The sequence below is a fragment of the Petromyzon marinus genome, chromosome 26, assembly GCF_048934315.1.
Source record: "Petromyzon marinus isolate PM22_M1 ecotype Great Lakes invasive population chromosome 26, UKy_Petmar_22M1.pri1.0, whole genome shotgun sequence".
NCBI lineage: Eukaryota > Metazoa > Chordata > Hyperoartia > Petromyzontiformes > Petromyzontidae > Petromyzon > Petromyzon marinus.
This window is the reverse complement of record NC_133692.1, coordinates 3,758,381-3,778,746: the sequence shown is the minus strand read 5'-3', so window position 1 is coordinate 3,778,746 and position 20,366 is coordinate 3,758,381. Positions and strand designations below refer to the sequence as shown.

General features: G+C 54.5%; 1 protein-coding gene across 5 annotated transcripts in view; it reads right to left on the bottom strand.

The window, feature by feature from the left end:
- Positions 1 to 20,366, bottom strand: part of ARHGAP17 (Rho GTPase activating protein 17) — an 88,984-nt gene that overhangs the window by 28,883 nt on the left and 39,735 nt on the right. For 4 of the 5 annotated variants that reach the window (XM_032961117.2, XM_032961118.2, XM_032961119.2 and 1 more), the window contains exons 2-5: positions 13,310 to 13,349; positions 11,304 to 11,408; positions 9,934 to 10,010; positions 7,922 to 8,033 (exon numbers count right to left, since the gene is read on the bottom strand). In XM_032961117.2, coding sequence (XP_032817008.2) covers positions 7,922 to 8,033; positions 9,934 to 10,010; positions 11,304 to 11,408; positions 13,310 to 13,349 — 334 coding nt within the window. Of the gene's footprint in view, positions 1 to 7,921; positions 8,034 to 9,933; positions 10,011 to 10,768; positions 11,264 to 11,303; positions 11,409 to 13,309; positions 13,350 to 20,366 lie in introns of those variants that run through there. The other variant, XM_032961120.2, reaches the window with a different exon arrangement.

The window sequence follows — 20,366 nt, the reverse complement described above, 5'->3', positions numbered from 1 at the left end:
TTGTCTCCCTCGTGGCGAATTTTACACAGCGCTCAAAGGCAAACGCGCATATACAGCGATTCCCCACGTAGCCTATTGTAGGAATGCTGTTGACATCACTCCGATCGCGCTCGCAACTGCAGGTCACTCTCGCAAACGAGAATCTATCCTCGTCTTATTGTCTACGGAGTTCTCACAACTAAATATACTTAACACTGAACCAACATAACCTTGGGATGAGCGCTGTTGGCAAGCGCTCTGTTATAAGGCTGGCAACTGCTCGGTGGTGCGCGAGAGGGCCAAGCGCCGTGCCCGGCCGCCTTTGTCTCCCCAGTGGTGTGTATGTGTGTGTGTGTGTATGGGGAGCGGTAGTGTCGCGGTGAGCGCATTGCCCCACGAAACCGGTGACCCAAGTTCGATTCCCGGCTCACGGCCAACACCAGTGACGATTTTCTGAACCGTTCCTGGGCCTCCCCTAGGTCGACCCAGCCCCAAATGAATACCTGGTGTGGTGTGTAAACATCGCCACTGGGGAGACAAAGGTGGCCGGGCGTGGTGTTGGCCAGCCACCCCCTCGTGCGCCGTGCCGGCCTTCATAGGTGCTCGCAAAAAGCACTTGTCCCAACAGTCTGTTGAGGCTGTACGGGGGGATCTTTGTCTTTGTTGTTTTTTTATATGTGCGCTGTGTTTATGAATGGTGTATAACACGTGCACAGTAGGCACCAAGCGAGGAGGAAAGGGGGATGAATTGACAAAACAAACCAATATTTAAACACGAGCTCTCGTTACTTCAGCCTCCAACCTGGCTGAAGCGGCCGTGTCCAGCAGCAGCAGCATCATCTAAATCAATCGTCGTTATCCGCCGGGACATCTACTCGGCACCACGTGACTTCCCTGTAAAATGCGAGAGCTTAAACTAGGGAGCGTGAATTCGCACAAACACAACTGCGGATAAAAGCCGAGAGAAGCAGATGCCGCACCTTCCTCCCCCGCGATTCCAAACGGCCTCCGTTCTCTCCGTGTTTGTAATAATAATCCAATTTGCACGACAAGGAAATGTGGTGGCCGGTGTCATACCGGTCACCACACCTCTGATTTCCCGCACCTCCGATTAGCACGGTAGGCTAAGTACGGTGCGAAAGAAGTTCAACATACACAAATACAACTAGCATACGGATAATAATACATCAAATAGCAGTGTCGTTTATTTATAAAACACGAATTAATTGGCTGAAAATATCTCCGTATATAGAGGACCGCAGAGCTTGGGGAATTGCTCGCTCACCGCCTCGGCTGCCGCCATCCAGCTCGTGTGTGGTTCCCCAGGGATTGTCAGATGCAATGTGCATGAATGACGACGCTAAACAGAACACCAAACATTATTATTTATGCAGGAAAAACCTCACCGAGTCTCAGTGTCCCCTTTTCTCTTTGTGTCCAGCAAGGATCTCTACCGCGGTCGTTTGCCAGTTCCATTTTAAGGAGCACCGTGCGGCGAGCGGAAACCGGAAGCACCCAGGTAACACCGGCGCGTACGAGGGAACATCAACTCGAGGGAACATCAACTCCGGGGGTCTGTACAGGCGGGTTCACGAAACCCACTCGCTGTCCTGCAATGTCCGGGCCACCGTGCAGCACAGAAGTTTTGGGCACTTTAATAAAAATACAAATACGTATGCACACACGTGAGGCCGTGCCTCTGGAACTTTGTTCGACCTCTCGTCGGCAATGCTGCTGGCGCGTGTGTTTGCGCCGAACCCGGCAGCGGCTTCATCGTGCGCAGACAGAGGCGCCGTACTGGGACCGTGCCCGCGAAAGCTCAGCTAGCGGACACGGTCTTCGACGGTGCGCGTCGTCGCGTCTTGCCTTGCACCAACAGCTACTTGCCGCTGGTCAACTCGGATCTTTCGAATCGAATTTAAAACGACGACAAAGATCCCCCCACCTATACAGCCGCAACAGACTGTCGGGGCGAGTGCTGTTAGTGAGCACCTACGAAGGCCGGCACGGCGCACGAGGAGGTGGGGAGCCAACACCACGCCGGGCCACCTTTGTCTCCCCAGCGGCGATGTTTACACACCGCACCAGGTATTCATTTGGGGCTGAGTCAACCGAGGGGAGGTCCAGAACCGGTTTAGATAACCATCACTGGGGTTGGCCGTAAGCGGGAATCGAACTCGGGTCACCGGATTCGTAGAGCAATGCGCTCACCGTTACACTACTGCTCCCCACACACACGTGCAGCCACTCACACACAGACACATGTTTCATATTCTTAGTTTTTTCGGTAAAGTCACGTTGAAGAGAAACAACAAAATAATAAAATATATAAAACAATAAAAAAATTCTCACGACGTTTCGACCATAACTCAAACGGTCATCTTTCTCTTCAACATAACTTTAACGAAAAAACTAAGAATATGAATTACTGCAGTCACGAAAGCTTTAAATCAAAATTTAGACACAGGTTTGTTTCAGCTTCCACAGGACCCGTTGCCCCAAGGAGGGAACGATGCCCGACGGACGAGACTCGCGACGGAATGGCAGAGATCCGCGTCACCGTGGAGACGGAGCGATAAGACCGGCTCACTTGGCGTGGAGCGAGAAGGACGGCACAGGGAACCGTGAGAAATGGCGACGGCTCGGGGGGGAGGCTTCCGTCAAGCGGTGGATTGGACATGGCGTGACTCAAATGTGAACCGGCCCTTCCGGAGGGGAGGGTAAGCACTATGCACATCCCATCGAAAAATAATACCTTCATTTTATATGGCATCATTCATGCTAATAGCATGTATGTATCTTGCACTTCTAATCGTAGGTGCATCCCACAACGCTGTGCATTAATCATACATAAGGACCATAGCCCATATACAGCCACTACCAAGCAAAATAAAAAACGAATAAACTACTGAAGAAATGGCACCAAAAACAAAAAGCATCTCAAAACATTTGAAGGGCCACCCCCCAGGTGGCAGCTGTCCCTGTGCGGCACAATGTGACCGAGCACCGGTCCCCGCCGGCGGGCATTTTTATCTGCCAGTAGCGGTCAACGATAACGAGTCGTAATCAATCGCGCGGCCACGTTGACGCGCGAGATCCGTCAACCCTCCTCGCCCTCCCAAAGCGCTGGCTCGCGGGCGAGCCTCGCCGCAAGGCCTGGGGGCCCATCAACTTTCCCCGCCAGCAGACGTCGAGCACAGCAGCAGAGACCATTCCTTTCCGAAAGCAGCAGCCGCAGCAGGGCCCGGGCACCCCTGCTCGTTCGCTTCGCAGCAGCGGCGGCCACGTCTATTCTTACACGCGGTTCCCACGTGGATCGACCCCATTATTGTGGAGCTGGCGCCTGCGTCGGGAGCGCGAGCATCCGCCGCCGTGCTTTATAAGGCTCCGCGCGCTCGGGGCGTCGCGAGTCCAACAAGAGGTGGATGGGGTCTGCGTTTGAGCGGGCGCCGTCAGCGCGCGCCGCCGCAGTGCGCCGAGTTTAGTAGCTGCGGCGCTCTTTAAGGGTGGGTCCCTCGGCGTCCCCCCCCCTCCCTCTGCCGTCCGCGCTCTCTCACTCAACTCTCACAAATTGTGGGCTCCATAGTTGGGAGACATCACGTTGACCGTTCAGAGAAGTGACCGTCCGGCTGGCCGAGCGGTAAAGGGAGCGGCTCGCGGTCGGAAGATTGCCAGTTTAAATCCTGGTTTGGGGGTTGACTCAGCCCATCACACCTCCGGGGTGATAACATGAGAACTGGTTTGTGAGGAAGTCAACAGTGGTTGCTGTGTGAATAGATTCGCCCGCGCCAGAGGGAAGAAGATTTTCCACCACTGGTTCAGCGCTGTAAACAAGGATATGGGTGCCGTCTCAAAGCTCATTGGAGCAGGAAATAACTTTAAACTTGTTTTTTATATTAAAAAAAAAGTAAGCTAGCTGCAGGACACTCCCAATAGACATGCAAGGTTAACTACCTCGCCCGGTATGCAGGAGGTAGGGGGATCGATCCCAACCCTGACGCCTGTATAGTTGGAGTTTGCATGTCTCTCTGTCTCCTCGTGGTCTCGTGGATTTTTCTCCACACTTAGAATCAACATGCGTTGAGAGAATTTTGGCTGCTCTAAATTTCCACGTGAAAAGCCACTTCGTTGAGCTATCATCTGTGGCAACACACGCGCGGAGTTTACATCGCCAACGTCGCGAGTTACAAACCGAAGGATATCCGAAGTGACACTGATGGGCGGAGAGTTCACGGGGGGGGGGGGTAGGGGGGGAGGAGTCCGGGAACTGGGGAGGACACCGGATCGATCCAAACACGAAACCAAACACGGCTCTCAAAACCAACTGCTTAACGAGCGACAGCAAAACTGAAGGATCCGAACACAATACCCACCATCGCTATTACTCGAACAACAACAATAATAAGAGTGCAAGGGGTCCAGGAATAGGCACCACCGGGCTGAGGTTGGATTGTGCCGATAAAAAAAAACACAGCCACTGCACAGTGACGGTCAAATTAAATGGGCCTGAAACTGCATCCGTGCTTGCGGGGGGCAGAGGAGGGGGGGGGGGCAGGGAAGGGGGGTGCGTCGCTCTCGTGTGAATCTGACAGCGAGCGCCGTGAGTAAGAGACAGATGTCGCCTCTCGGGGTGCGGGGGGGGGGGGCATCGTTCCGGCTCGGTGCCAAGTTGACCGGGCGATGACGCCACGCTCGGCCTTTGCCAGCGGCGTCGATCCACCGCCTTATTAACGGAGGCATCGATTGCTTTGGCCATTGTCAAGACGCATCGCATGGGGGTGGAGGGCTGCGGGGGGGGGGGGTGGGGGGGTTTGGTGGGGGGTACGCGGGGAGGGGGTGGGGGCTCTCCACGGTCGCGCTGCACTCGGCTCTCTCCGTTGCGTTGCCGGCTCGTGCTCCCCACCGCGTGTTTTTCCCCGCACGCTGTCCGACGCTTCACGCCTCGTCGTGCCCAACGTTACTTTTAAGACGCGTCATCCGGAGCAAACGCCCCATTTACACGGTGGAGACGACTCAGATGCGGTCGCGGGCGATACGAACAGAGTGATCCGTTGGTTTCTGATGACCCTGTTAGAGGACCTTCTTCGTGAGCGCCGATTGAATATTTAAGAGTATTTGGCTGCTGTTAGAAATGTTGCACGCGATAAGCCAGTTCGCCAAGCTGCCATTTGTGGCCAGGTCGCTTCTATACAGCTCAGTGGGCACTTACCTGGGAATTTTTGTTTTGGTTTTAAAATCGTACTTTTTTCTTTTAATTGTGAGAGCGATGGTTCTGCATCTTAGAGAGGAGGAGAGTGTGTAAAGATTTAACAGGCTTACTGTTGAGATTTTGCGGTAAACACGCAGTTGCCGTGAGAATGCGTCGGTGCAAATTCGCAAAAAAACAAAATACCCCAACACGCTCGCCAATAACACCGCAGGCCTTTGAAGAAAAAAATTATGTAAATCGATATATGCTATAAAGAAGGGCCATCACCTGAAAAGTTGCACATACTATATTTTTCCTTTGAAGGCCGTGGTTTTATTGGTGTGTAGATGTCGACCGTAGTTTGTATGTGGACCGCATCGTACGGGCACTCATCGCGCGTCGTGCAGAACGACTTCACGGTGGCGAAAGTCAGAAAGCTCGTTAAGGCAAGTGAGGTTTATTTTGTTTAACCAGGAGGGAGTTCAAAGAGACCAGGATAGTTCAATAAGCACTCAGACCTGAATGATTAATGATTATTATGATCCCGCTTGTTTACACACGAAAAAGCCTCACTCGGTCTCAAGACTACCACGTTCAGGAGTAATGTACAGTGAACATTTTCAGCATTGGGATGTTTGGTCGACGCCAGTTGCATCGCAAGCTATTTAGCCTATGGAAGGAAAGCAGAGAGAGAACTTGGAGGAAACTCGTGCAGAACACAGGAGGAGGGGCATGCAAACCGCACGCAGAGAGGCACCAGGGTTAGGGATTCAAACGCAGGCCCTTCGTGCAGTGAGGGGTGTGCACGTGTAACCATTTGCGCCACCCCTGCCTCCCTAAATTCCCGCAACAAAGAGCGAAGTACGACCTTCGCCAGGGCCGTCCTCCCGCCGGTTTAGAGCCACGCGGACTGCACTGAGGTTTGCCGCTTCAAGGGCGTCCCAGCCCACCCTGCTTGTTTACAGCCACGTCCCAGCTGTGTCTCTGCCCACGGTCTCCCTCCGTGCCCCTTAAACCCGTCGTGTGACAGCATCAGCAGCAGCTCTGCGTGTGCCCTTGCAGACCGAACATTTCTCGGTCAAGTAATCTGAAAAAGTCTCGATCTGCTATGAAGGGCCGTTGCCCGAAACATCGGCTGTTATCCAGGAAGCATCGAATGTTGTTGGGCCACGGTCGGACCAACGTTGTATGTGTGCAGAGAAGATAAACTAAAAACGATTATTTGTTATTTTACCAGGTAAGGCCAAGTGAGCTATATAGCTCTTTTTCAGAAGCAACCTAGCTCCAACTGATAGCTCAACGAAGTGGCTTTTCACATGGGAATTTATAGCAGCCAAATACTCCAAAACGCATGTTGCTAAAAGTGGCAGGAAAAACTGAAGGACCCGGTGAAAAATCCACACAACCACGGTGGAGAAAGACACCGCAAACTCATTATATACGGCAGGCGTCAGGGTTAAAATCGAGCCCATTACCTCCTGTATACCAGGCGAGGTAGTGAACATCTCACCACCGCGGCACCCAGCAGCAGCAGCAGCAGTGGGGCAGCAACAACAGGGCAAGGTAACTGACGATTACGTTGAGGCTCTGGAATCGCAGGTCACTTGCCCGGAATTCGAAGCCCGGGATAGTCAGCGGCGCTGGCTCGGGGCTCTCAGCCAGGTTCGAGTGACGCAACGAATTAAAACCATTTGTTTTCATATTTCATGTCGCGTTGTTGCGCGACGGGACGAAACTTTCCAGAAATAGCGCCGACGCGTCAAGCGGGCCTGCGATGGCTACGATAAAGGAGAAAGAAAAATAATAAATTAACAAAAACCCACCACACGGAGCAGCAATTGTCCTAACTCGCTTGTAATTTTAAACCATCGGCATCTCACAAGGCCGAGTGTGCGAGGGCAATCTGATGAAACCCTCCGAACAGGACTCGGCCAGATTTCGCCAGATCTCGGCAGACGTCGCCGCGTCAGACACAAGAGCCGTGAGGTGGAAGCGATGCCCCCCGCGATGACCCCCCCTCCTCCATGCCCCCCCCCACCCCGCTCCCTTGCTGCGTGACGTTGTGAGAGAGGGCGCGAGCGGAATGCAGGCAGGAACATGAGATTCAGCAGGAAGACAACTCGAATACTAATAACAACAAAAATGCAGTTTATTCATCCAGGAGAGTCTCACCGAGTCTTAAGCCCCTTTTTTTCAGGAGGATCCTGCATTGGGATGTTTGGCCACTTGCACCAAGGAGCATTTAACATGTGGGGGGGGTGGGGGTGGGGGATTGAAGGAATACAAAAACCCAAGCGTACGTTTGAGAACACTCAAACGTTCCGCGGAGAGGTTCACCAAACCCACCGAGCCGTGTAGCCCTTTTTTTCATAAGTGACCCGGCCACAAATGACAGCTCAACGAAGCGGCTTATCGCGTGGGAATTTATCGCAGCCAAATACTCGAAACGCGTGACGTTGATTCTAAATGTGTTGGGGAAAACCGGCGAACCCGGAGAAAAAGCCACGCGACCACAGGGAGAGAGAGAGAGAGACGCAATCTCCAAATATACAGGCTTCAGTATCAGGATCGAACCCACGACCTCCTGCATACCAGGCGAAGGAGTTAACATCTCGCCACCGTGGCGCCCCATCAACCGACGAAGGAAAATCGACCAAATCTCCGCCGATTGCGTGAGTCGTACTCCTTCTGGGTTGGTGGCGCGATTGCCGGACGCGTCAAGTGCCGGGATCAATCGGCGGGGAGGCCCCTCACCTCGGCCAGGTTGAAGAGCGGCTCCAGCACCTCGCGCTCCACCTGCATCTCGTGCACCGTGAGCTCCACGGCGAGGCGGTTCTCGGCGTCGCCGCACAGCTCCAGCATCTTCCTGCAGCCACAGCAAAAGCAGCGGCATCAGCATCATCAGCAACAAAAGCAGCGGAAGCAGCGGCAGCGGCATCAGCTGCAGCGGCAACAGGAAAAACAACGGCATCAGCAACAAAAGCTGCGGCAGTGGCATCAGCAGCAACAACAAAACCAGCGGAAGCAGTGGCAGCAGCATTAGCTGCGGCAGCAACAGCATCAGCATAGCAGCGGCAGTAAAACCAGCTCAAGCGCAGGAGCCAAACGAATTATCGCATCGTAAGACTGTGGGAGATGCCGACGGCTTGGGGGGCCTTCATCCAGCAGTGGACTGATCACGGCCCACAATTTATTGTCTTAAGTAAGTAAACTCTCGCTATGCGCGAGTTACTAAATGCATGTTAATTTCATCCTCCATCATCGTCAAATGATCATATTCAAAAGGTAATTAAAAAAAACATCGTTAACCCGTACTAGGAGCGTGACCCCATTTTTTCCCCCCGTTGGACGTTTCTGCATTCGCGAACTCTGCACTCGCGAGGTGTTGTCAAGAACGTAACCCTCGCGAATAGACAGAGGGTTCACCGTACTGCGTAGGAGCTGAGACTAGAGGGGCTCGTGAACATGCCCGGTTGGGGTGGGGAGGCACGGTCCCTGGCCCAGCGACCCAGGGGCGCGGCCCCGTGCCGTGGCACCGTCGCCACCCCGCCCGGCGCTGCACTGACAATCGTCTGCAAAAGGCTTTTTCGAAAAAACGTCGTCCGTTTAAACGCAGCAGAAACCAAGGAGTAAAATTACAGCGTCGCTTTGCCGTCGCCGTTTTAAACTTCGCTCTTAATAGTACCGAACTGATCACGATGGACCGCCGTGTGAATGACGGCGCGAATATAATGAGCCCAGAGGAGCCGGGCTTCAGATTACATCACGCGTGCACGGGCGATGTAGACGTCAGGGAGCTTTCCCTTCCACCGAGTATCCGCGACATCGCTCCCTCAACCCACTCAGTCGCCGACGGTGTGACCCGGCTACTCTGGCAGTGACGTGGGTTCAAATACCGCAGTGAGGTGATGTGATGGGGTGGCTCAACGCACCGAACCGGGCACCGCTGGTTCCGATGTAGATTTCGGACACCCGTGATTGAACCGGGAGCTCACGGTGTGGGGGAGTTGACAAGTGGCCGGTTTGGGGCTCAGAGATCCCTGTGCTGAGCTGAGAGCATAGATTTGAATCTAGGCAGCGACATCTGATGAAACTGCACAAAAGGACCTCGATCCAGCGGTCAATAATAATTGCATTTTAAAAAAAAACCATCGCATCAAATGTAATCCCAACTGCAACAATAAAAAACACCACTTTTACTGTTAGCAGAGCGGGTGCTGTCACCTGGTGTGTGGATCAGAGTTCATATGAACGGTTATCAGACGTAGCTCTGTGGTATCCGCTTCCATGGGCCAGTCTCTAAACCGAAGGGTTGCATTGCCCTGCATGTGTCGATATGGACACTTCATCTTATGATGTGACACCGATGGGAAAATTGGGATAGAATGGGAAACCCTCGACAGTGAAGTTTGATCTGGCTAAATTGGGAATGCAGATGAAAATGCCACAGTCAGTTAGGCTTCATCCGGATGCACTGAGAAACTGTGACCCCTCCGGCATCTAGAGGTCAAGACATTCGTGACAATTTTAAACAAAGAAACGATTCTTGAATTGAAGCGTGACCTCGAAAGGGTGAGGTGGGTGGATCCGTTAATCGTTAGGAGGCCCAGCCGATACACAAAGAGAGATTGGTGGGAGGGGAGGGAGGGAGGGGAGGGAGGGAGGGAGGGGAGGGAGGGAGGGAGGGAGGGGAGGGAGGGAGGGAAGGAGGGAAGGCAGGGAGGGAGAGCAGGGCGGGAGGGAGGGCAGGGGAGGGGAGGGAGTACCCGAGCAGGGAGTCATCTCCAAGCGTGGCGGCTCCCTCGATGAGACACTGACTCAGAGCGGACTGTGGAAGCTTCCTCTGAAACACAGCCGAGAGAGAGAGAGCGAGCGAGCGAGTGAGAGAGAGCGCGAGAGAGTGAGCAGAGCGACGCGAAGCCCGTGGGCTTCGCACGGCACGGCCAACACGTGGCGAATACTAATGCTCGCGGCGAGCGCGGCGCGACACTGACGGGCGCGCAGCACGACGCGCTTCACCTCACACAGGCAGCCTGGTTCCAGACCGGATATTGCCAAGAGCGACTGGCTACGGGGTTGCATGGGTGATGATGATGATGACGACGACGATGATGATGACGACGATGAGGATGACAATTGTTTTAACTCGCTGATAACCGTGGTTAATTCTGCAATTCTATAACACGTATGGATAAGGATGGTGATGATGATGATATGATCACGATGTTAAACATTATGGACAACTTGTGTTAATCTGTGATTGTATATTTATTGATGGTGACCATGATAATACTGATGATGACGACCAATATACAATGATGACTAATGCTATTTAACAACTTGATGGCATCTGATTGCATTACATCTGCGATTCTGCACCACATTTACAATCCAATACAGAGGAGAGGGGATATCGGAATAGAATGCACACAGCATGGAGACTACAGCCCTGCAAATCCGCACAACACGACAAGTGAAAATTGTATTCGTCCATCCGACAACACCCACCTTTCCATAAAACATTACCGACGCAGCGCACATTGACTGCAGATAGAACACAGACATTACGCTTGGTGTAATTAAAAACCGTGAAAACGTTACCAGAATGAAGTTCTCCATTAATTCGTCCACACTATCCATCACGGCGGCCGGAGCGGTACGCGTGCGCCTCGGAGACACTTACATATAAATTGCACACACGTGCGCACGTGCGCGTGTGTGTGTGCACGTGTGTGTGTGTAATACTCCGTGCTAACACCTCTCAGTCTGCACCACGCACTCTCGCGCACGCTGCGTCGCCGGCTCCACGCGGCGCCATCGAAGCGACCGAGCGTTGCCGAATGTTTGGAATCGATCGAAATTCCGCCAATGCCGTTCGGATGCACGACGTCGCGCAACTCACGAAGGAGGCTGTCGCCGCCGGGCAGGAAAGTCGGCGTTACGGCGTGCGGTTTATCGACGACCAATCTCCACGGCGAGAATCTCAAAACACTCTCACTGCAAGTGCGCAGCCGCGGCCTGCCGGGCGCGACAAAGGCGGCATGCTGCGCACGCTGCCGAGGGAGATGAATCATAGCGAGCGTTCACACGGACGGCGAACGCGCGACAGAGCGAGGAGGGGAGAGGCCGCACTCACAATGCGCTTCTCATAGTCGCCCTGCACCTGGCCCTGCAGGCATGCCAGCAGCTTCTTGTGGGTGCTGTGGGACACGGCCTTCACCTGGTCCAGGCGCTTCTCCACCTGCGGCAACGGCAAACGGGGTCAACGCCGCTCGCACCACCGCACCGACCGTACCGCGGCACACCGCATCGCGAGAGCCGCGCGGTCCGCACGTCGTTATACGCCGGCCACCACCCTGGCCCGCACGAACTGCACACGCACCGCACGCACCACACACGTAGCCCACACGCGGTACGTCGCTCCCGAGCCCACGCACCTCCTCAGGTTGAGCCGCCCCCCCGTGCGGACTTAACCCAGAAGCCGCGGCCGCCCCCGCGAATTTACTCTGCGCCCTCTCGCCTCCGCCGGACGAGAGATTCCATCATGCCAACGACGCACGCCCGCGCCGCCTCGTGCTGCGCGGGATGCGAGCGCGGTGTCTCTTCTCGTTTTGCCGAGCGATTCGGCGAACAAGCCACTCGCAATTTGGACATCACTCTGTGCTGCGCCTGTCTAATAGTGTTCCCCCTTGCGGCACGGCGAGGGCCATTAACGCGCCGTTCATTCGTAACCCGAGTGGCCCGTTCCCGGCTTGTTATCCACTGCAAAACATGTCGCGTGGGTGCGCATCGCCTTCCTGCTAATTAAAAGTGAGCTTTCACTTCTAACAGCGCCGCCCGCGAATAGAACAACAGCACGGGCGCACACGAGCTTGACCTGCGAAATCAAAGGGTGACCTGGGAAAGCATCAACATCCGACGCGCACTGCAGGGCGTTGGCGTCCACGAGCGGTGCAAGCGGTTGGGGCGGAGGTCACCGCCCCGTGCCACCACTTCGCCCGAGGATTATTCCATCGCTCTACGGTGCCACTCGGTGAACGCATTCCGTGCACTGCCTTAAGAACCCAGCCACCCGGGTTCGATTGCCAGCCACGTACATCAGGGGTCAAGTGACAATTAAAGCACTCCTCGGTGCTCCCTTCACCAAAGTGTACTGCTCGGCATGGTGAAGTACGGTTACCCCCCCCCCCCCCCCCATGATGACAAGGGGTTAGGAGGCCTTCATCCGTTCAGTGTTTCGGCAAAGGGCTCTAAGCGCTGTTCAATTGTATCGGCTGTGAACCCCGACTTTAGTAATGGGAGGGGTTACATTTCTCGGGGTGCTTCGCTCAGGTGCACCACGAGGGATGGGCATTGGTCCGAGACCGGGACACACAAAAGGGGCCTTCAAAAGGCTCCTCCCAGGCTTTGCACCACCGACTGCTTGGGCCAATCATCGGAAAGAACCTCACTGCTCACAAGCTAGGACAGACGATTCAGCCCCCGCCCCCCTTCTCCCGCAATCCCCTCTCCGTTGGTCACGGCGCAGTAGGGCAGCAGGCAGCTGTCAGTCCCCACCCCCGGCCCTCCCAACTCACTAGTCAAGCTTGCACAGTTGGGCAACCACACACGAAGACACATGCAGATACACGGAAACACATGCAGAGACATGGAGGCACATGCAGAGACACACACAAAAATATAAAGACACACACAGACACGGAAACACATGCAGAGACACGGAGACATATGCACAGAGACACACACACTCAAAAATACAGAGGCACAGAAATACACAGACACGTACACACACGGAGACACTCGCACAGAGAGAGACGTGGACACACACAGACATAAACATTGAGACACACGCAGACACATAGAGGATACACAGAGACACTCGCACGGACCCGGAGACACAAACACAAATTATCGTCACGAATTTTGACACCACTTCATGTCCTTGTTCTCGGTAAGATAAGTCTAGGCATGGGATTGTGAATTTTCGGTCAGCTGCAATGCATTCCCACCCACCCACTCAAACCCATCCACCCACAGTGGCTTTCTGGTTGGGTGTGGCCAAGAAGATGGAGCCATCTCGAAAGTGAGTGCCGTGGGATGAAAAAGATTGAGCAGCACTGGCTGTGGAGTGTGGAGAGTCACCTGTAAGAGATCCTCGCTGAGCACTTCAGTTTTCTCAGCTCTGCAAAGAAACGCACAGAATCCCAACCGATCACAGGGCGGAACGCGATCATTAGGCGCACGCCGCAGCGAGCAACGACACAAAACGCCCCCCCGACACGTACGTAACACCCCCCCCGCGTGCGATTCGCATCCCTCGCTCTCCCCGAGCGTGCTGCCCTCTCGAACGCGAGGCGCTCGCGGCGGCGGCGGTAGAGGCGCGCAAGTGGGCGCCCGGCCACGTGCGGGGCGAGCTCTCCGCGTGCATTTTCATCGGCCGCCGAATCGCAACACAAGCGAGGCAGAGGAAGGGGATTTTCTGCCCGGTGCCTTAACAGACTGTAGGGGCAAGTGCTGTTAGCGAGCACCTATGAAGGCCGGAACGGTAGACGAGGGGGTGGGTGGCCAGCACCACGCCCGACCGCCTTTGTCTCCCCAGTGGCAATGTTTTTATCCACCGCACCAGGTACTCATTTCAGACTGAGTCGACCTAGGGGAGGCCCAGGACCGATTCAGATAATTGTCACTGGGTGTTGGCCGTGAGCGGGAACCGAACCCGGGTCGCCAGGTTCATAGCGCAGCGCGCTAACCGCTACACTACCGCTCCCCACTCACACATACAAAGTGCCGTACGGTAGTGTAGCGGTGAGCGTGCTGCCCTGCGAATACGGCGACCCGAGTTTTACTCCCACGTGCGGCCAACACCTGTGATAATTATCTGAACCGGTCATGGCCTCCCCTAGGTCGACTGAGCCTCAAATGCGTACCTCGTGTGGTGTGTAAACATCACCATTGGTGCTGGCGACCCACCACCTTCTGTGCCGTGCCGGCCTTCGTAGGTGCTCGCTAACAGCACTTGTCCCAACAATCTGTTCAGGGTATACGGGGAATCTTTGTCTTTGTCACAACCTCACGTGGCTACAATATTTGTCTCTCTGTGTCTCTCGGTGTCTCTGTTTGTTGAGCGGCGGTGGAGTGGTTAGCTCACTGTGCTACTCAACCGGCGACCCAAGTTCGAATCCAGCTCATGATCAATAACAGTAGCAAATATGTGAACTGGTCCTGTACCTGGTTCGTTGTGTAAAGGCAGAGAGACAAAAGCAGCCAGCCAGAGAGGCAGAGACACAAAAGGCAGCCAGATGTAATGTTGGCCACCCACCCCCCCTCGTGTGCTGTGCCAACCGTGAGAGGTTAAGGCCGGCACTTGCCCGAACAGTCTGTTCGAGGCCACGCAGGGAATCTTTGTCTTTGTGTGTTCACAACCAGCGGACAACACTTGCGCGACACATGACATAAGTTCGCAGCTCGTGCAGACCGAAACACCGCAACCAGCTGTCGCACAGACCCACACACACAGAGCCAACACACCGTCGCTAGCCGACCCGCACACAACGACAACCGCCACTGGCCACCAAGTGCCAAACCCCCGAGGTGCTCGTGCCAGGCCAGGTAAACACTGTGGCCCAAGGCTCTCCGACGACGCTTTGATGAAAGAGTGCGCACGAATATAAACCCGCGGTCAGCACGCAGCTGACATGGCCCCGCCTGCCTATACCTAACGTACAGGCCCACACTGTCAGCACATAGCAATCATACGTACCCGCAGAGCCGACACGAATACAGGCAGAGACACACACACAGTCAGCAACCCAGCTCGCATACAGACCCTCACGCAGCCAGCATACAGCTCACACTCAACGCACGGTCAGCAAATAGCAGTCATACAGACCCAAACCATCTGATGAACAGACCCACAACACAGCCAGCAAACCGGCTCAGACCCACAAACAGTCAGCACATACCAATCATACGTACCCACACAACCCTCACGTTCAGACTTCGCACGCAGCAGAAACAACAAACGGGCAACGGTTCCTGGTCAGCAACTTTCGTTTGTTTTCTCTATATTGGCGTTCGGGGAGGAACTGCATGACCCATTCCCAGGCCTGGAGTGGCTGGTCACGAGCACAGCTGCAAGGAGGCGTCGGAACGCGGAAGGACGATGGGTGTTTGAACGTCGATTGTCTTCCTCTTCTGCTGTTTCCCGGTTCCCTTACGTAACGCTCTGACCCGCCCCGACTGGGCATTTCTGAAAAAAGAGCTTGATAGCTCATCAGATTCCTCCAGCACAGATAAATATTTCGACTCCGATAATCACATCCCGTCGAAACCACCTGGTCGTTACGGAGGCCGTGCGAGACAAGAGACGCGCGTCACAACGGGCGCAAGGCGCCGCGGTGATCGCGTGCCAATTCGCCAAACGGCACCGGGTCGCGCGCTCAACGTGCGGGGGGACGCGCCGTTGAGGGCGCCTGCCGTTGTCCGCGCACGCGGGCCAGTCGACGGGGGCTTCCGCAACGACCGAGGGGCGGCCCCGACGCTCGGCTCCAAGCAGCAAAGCGTTTGTGAAAAGCGCCGTCGGCTTCATGGCCAAGCAGGCCGAATGGAACGCCGCGAAACGACCGGGTGACGGGGCTCCTCCATGCATGGCGGAGGAGGAGCCCCGTTTGTAAAGAGGTTGCGTCACTTGCGGTTTACGCCACAGCCAGATTCATTCGCAGCCCCTAATGCTTTGTGCCACCGCCTGAAGGTGTTCCCGGGGCTGCCATGCACGCACAGCCCTCTGTCAATGCCACTGCCTCTCCACGCTGTGCAAATAATTTGGGATGTTTAAACCATACTTCGCCACGCTGGTCGGTGTGGGTTATCAAAGGCGAGCGCAGATGTGGAAGCATCGAAGTGCAATGCAACAGCCGATTGTGCTGCGCCGCTCTCTTCCGCCCAGAAGCGTGTGAGGTTGGGTACTTGGTAAACGACCTTAAGATTAAAGCCTGGGCCTGTTTGTCACAAATTGCCCCGCGGATAAACACGATGCGCCTGCCTTTTTAGCAGGAAGTGTGAGCCGGCTTATTTGACGGCGCGTTTTCAAAGCGTTTCAAAGCTTTCACGCGTCACGAAGGCACGCACTGCTCTACGGCAGCGCTTCAAGGCCTGCGGCTACAAAAAAGACTAAATCGCTAATTCGAAACAAAATTGATTTCACGGTCAACCGACTTGGCTGCATTATTTATGGAAGACGCTACGGTCTTGTATTCAGCAGTGCCAAAACAATTACAAGCCTTCACGTCTATTTGTATGTTCTAACGGCGCAACAAAAAAACCCAGATATATATTTTTGCAGGATCGTGGGAAAGCCAGTCCTGATGCGCCAGTCCGTGAGCTGTGGGCTAGGCGCTGCCACCAGCACGTGCCAGCGCACGGCCAAGCGCGCTGCTGGGTATCACGGTGAGCACTACCCGTGGCAACCGGTGCGGAAATCATGGCCGTGACCTCTCACGGGGGAGGTCGTGGCTGCCAGTCGGGGTCGGGAGCCATTGCAGTGGCGTATATGCAAGGCGAATCGCAGCACCCGACAGAATCGCGTCAAAGCGAGTCCCATGCAGCGACTGGCCGTACGTACCGTGCGTTGCTTCGGGCACAATGTCCGACGTTTCGCTCCACGTGCCGGGGGGGGGGGGGGGAAAGACGTTCAGGCCGTCACTCAGGCACAATTGCTCGGCGTTGTCCTCCACGTGCCGGGAGCTACTTCTTCTTCACGAACCGAATTAGGAACTGAACGGTTCCCAAAGCAGCTGCCAGCACGTGCAACGAAACGTAGGACGTCGTGCCGAAAGGCACGCAGCAGGAGCGCGAGAACACATCGGGGGGTTGTGATGTGCGTCCCTTCATGCATGCTACGACGATCTCAGAATTATTCGACGGATAATATTTATCTACGCAGCATTACTAATACACACAATGTGCTTGCCACAAATGAACCACAATACCTCGCAGATCTCGTCAAGGAACATGAACCATCACGCGAACTCCGGTTATTCTCACAGCTGCTTTTGGCTAACCGTCGAACAAAGACGGTCACCACAACACGCTTTCAGAAAAAACTTCTGCGGCCAATTTGAACGCTCTTCCTTCCGATATTAAGAAGCTAATGGAGCGATGCACTTTTAAACCTAAATTGAAAACTAATTTCTTTAGAACTGCTTTTGCTTTTTAGTTTGTTGTCCTTCACCCGCACCTCCGATTATCACGGTTGGCTACGTACGGTGGGAAAGAAGTTCAACACACAAACGTATTATGTACGTAGAGCAGAACACAGTGCAATACGTGCCAAGATGAAATAAACTCGAGCTGCAAGCCACCATGGGAAAGGCCCAAGAGGCTTTGCATGATTTCTGCTGGCACGTGTGCACACAGCAGCCAGTTGTGTTGCACCACATTGTACTCCAGTCATAAAGGACACCGTATGGATCGCCACATACACTGCACTGTGCAGATACTGATGACCAATCAACGGTCTAATGCGTTACCCCGGGACCATGAAGGGGTGATGGTGCTGCCGTTGACGCATTGTACTATGAGCCCGGCAGTGCCGGATTATCCGAGCAGCAAAAGTAGCGACATATTTAGTAGCTACGGGCCCCGCACTTTAAAGGGTCCCGCGCTAAATGCTTTCAAGCTATCAATTCCGGTTTAGTGATTCTGCACTTGCTCTATTGCTATAGTACTATACTGCCTTCAACTTTTATGAGCGACTGGGTGTTTAAGGTTAGCGATTTGTCGTATTATCTGGCTGTGTAGCAAATGAAAAGATACAATTACTTTACTATGAAAGTAAAAAAATTAGTGTGTTTAATATTTGTGCTTTTTTATTTAAGGCCCCTTTATAACATTTGCTACAGGCCTCACACTAGCTTAATCAGGTCACTGGGGCACAGTGACCTGATTTAGATTCCCTGCGATGGTTTGGCTATTGAGTGATATCTGCACTGGGGTTCTGGAGACTTACCCACCCTGCCCCCACTTCACCAACCAGCACCGACCAGCGTGGTGAAGCATGGTCGGAATAACCTCCAACACACAAATGGCATTGGTAAGCCGTCATCCAGGAGTGGATTTGAAAACGGCTGTACCATTACACACCGCACTCTGTAGTTTAGTCAAATAACAATGATGATACTGCACTGGTGTCGGTGTACAGGTACAAATAACACCTCACGCATTCGCCAACAGGGCATAGCACACACACTGGAATGGGCGACGTTTTGGACCATGGGCCCTCTTCAGAGCGGCTGCGATAGTAACCGTCAGGGTCCCCCAACTCGAGCTGCTGCTGCTGCTGCTGCCCCCATCGAGAGCGCATCCTGGGCCACACTCTCGACTCATCTCGCCCGTCATGTGACAACGACGTCAAGTAAACAACAGCCTCGTCCCCAGCGACGGCGCCCCCCCCTACCCCTACAAGGGGCTAGTAATGAAACGTAAACACTTCAAGCTTTGCCAACATTTCTCATTGTTTTCGTCCAAGCGGCGGCGGGGGAGGAGACGGCTTTCCCACAGCGCGGGCCGCTTCGGTTTCAGAGCCGGGCGCGGCGCTGCGCGGCTGCGGGAGCTGCGCCGCTCTCGCGTCCCTCTAGCCCAGTGTCCTTCACTCATTTTCAGGGGGTCACTTCCGCCGATAAGACATCAGTGCGTGACGGCCGCCACGCATTCGACGATGGGGGTGTTTGCACATTTGTGTATTGTCCGGGGGGCGCACGTCAGGGGCGGCGCTACAGGCCGCCAGGGGGCCCGCAAGTGGCCCGCGGACCTTGCAATAAAGAAGACCGGCGCGGCGAATTAACGCTCCGAATCCCCACCGAACGTGACAGTGCCGTTTGTTGCTGGCCCGCTTGCCATTTTGGGCCCCCGCCCCTCCAGGCAAGCTGCCCGCGCCTGTCGACCGTGACGACAGAGGGGGGGGGAGAGAGAGATGACAGGAGCTGCGGTGCGTGTTTCTTGTGGCGAGAGCCGTAGGAGGCATTCGGCGCAAAGGTCCGCACCGTGCCGAACGCAAGCACGGGGCCTGCTGCGTTTCGCCAACGTGGGGCGGCGCGGGTGCAGGATCAACGTTGCGTTGTCATGCAACGTTAATCCTGCACCTGCACGCGAGCCCATCTCATCCGGGCGTCATCTGGGGCGTGGTCACCTCCGTTGGCTGCCACCCGGCCCATCTCTTATTTCGAAATACGTCTGTCAACAATCCACGTTTAACCGGATCATTTGGTGAAGCATACCAAGCGTGCGTTTAGATATTTACGTCATTTTAAAAAAAATTGCGTATCTGATGCCCCAACTGTGTAAAAGTCACGTGTAAAAGCATTCGCTGAATACAATTTGGTGAAGCTGCTGCTGCTGCTGCGTTGGCAGTGGTGCACAGTTACCAAAATTGTAAATAAACTGAAACGCATCCATCAATAACACTGTTGTCTCAAAAGACAATTTTTTTTTAAGGCAACATTTCGGTCAATGGCCCTTTCTTCATAGCACATGGTACGCATCGAATGCTCTTCCTAGATCCATAATTTATGTGCTATGAGGAAGGGCTTGAGCCAAAAACACAGCCCATTACGTATATATTGTTTAGTGTTTTAAGGCCATGTTGTTGTTGTTGACGAATGCGTGGGGTTTTTGGTTTAACATCGAACCGGGTTAAGACTCCACAGAGACGGCGAGTGACGCGAGGCGCCGAGGAGCGAAACCACACGACCTCACTTCCCACCTCCACTCGTATCGGGAGGCTCCCTCCTCCTGGACACAACGAGTGAACCATACTTCTTCCCCTGTGGCGTGGGGGGCATCCTTTACTCACAAGAACACCGCCTACTCACCCCTCTCCCCACCCTCCCCCACCTCGCTTGCCCAGGCCGAGTGCGTGAGCGCAGACGAGACGCGTCCAAATATTTAGGCCCAAAAAACTCCCCCTGCGAAGCTGCTCGGCTGATTTAATTTTGTTTTGAGTCTCGCTCCACTCCACCGTACAGAATGTGGAAGGCGCACAGACTACGAGAGAGCCTTGGGACAGCCACCGTCACCGCCGCCGCGGCGCAGGGAACGGCTCTTCGCCGGTGGAAATATTCCAAATGTTTTATGAACAACGGACTTGAACTGCGACGACGACGACGCACATTTGTGACGGCTGCTTTGCCAAGGCCCCGTGCAC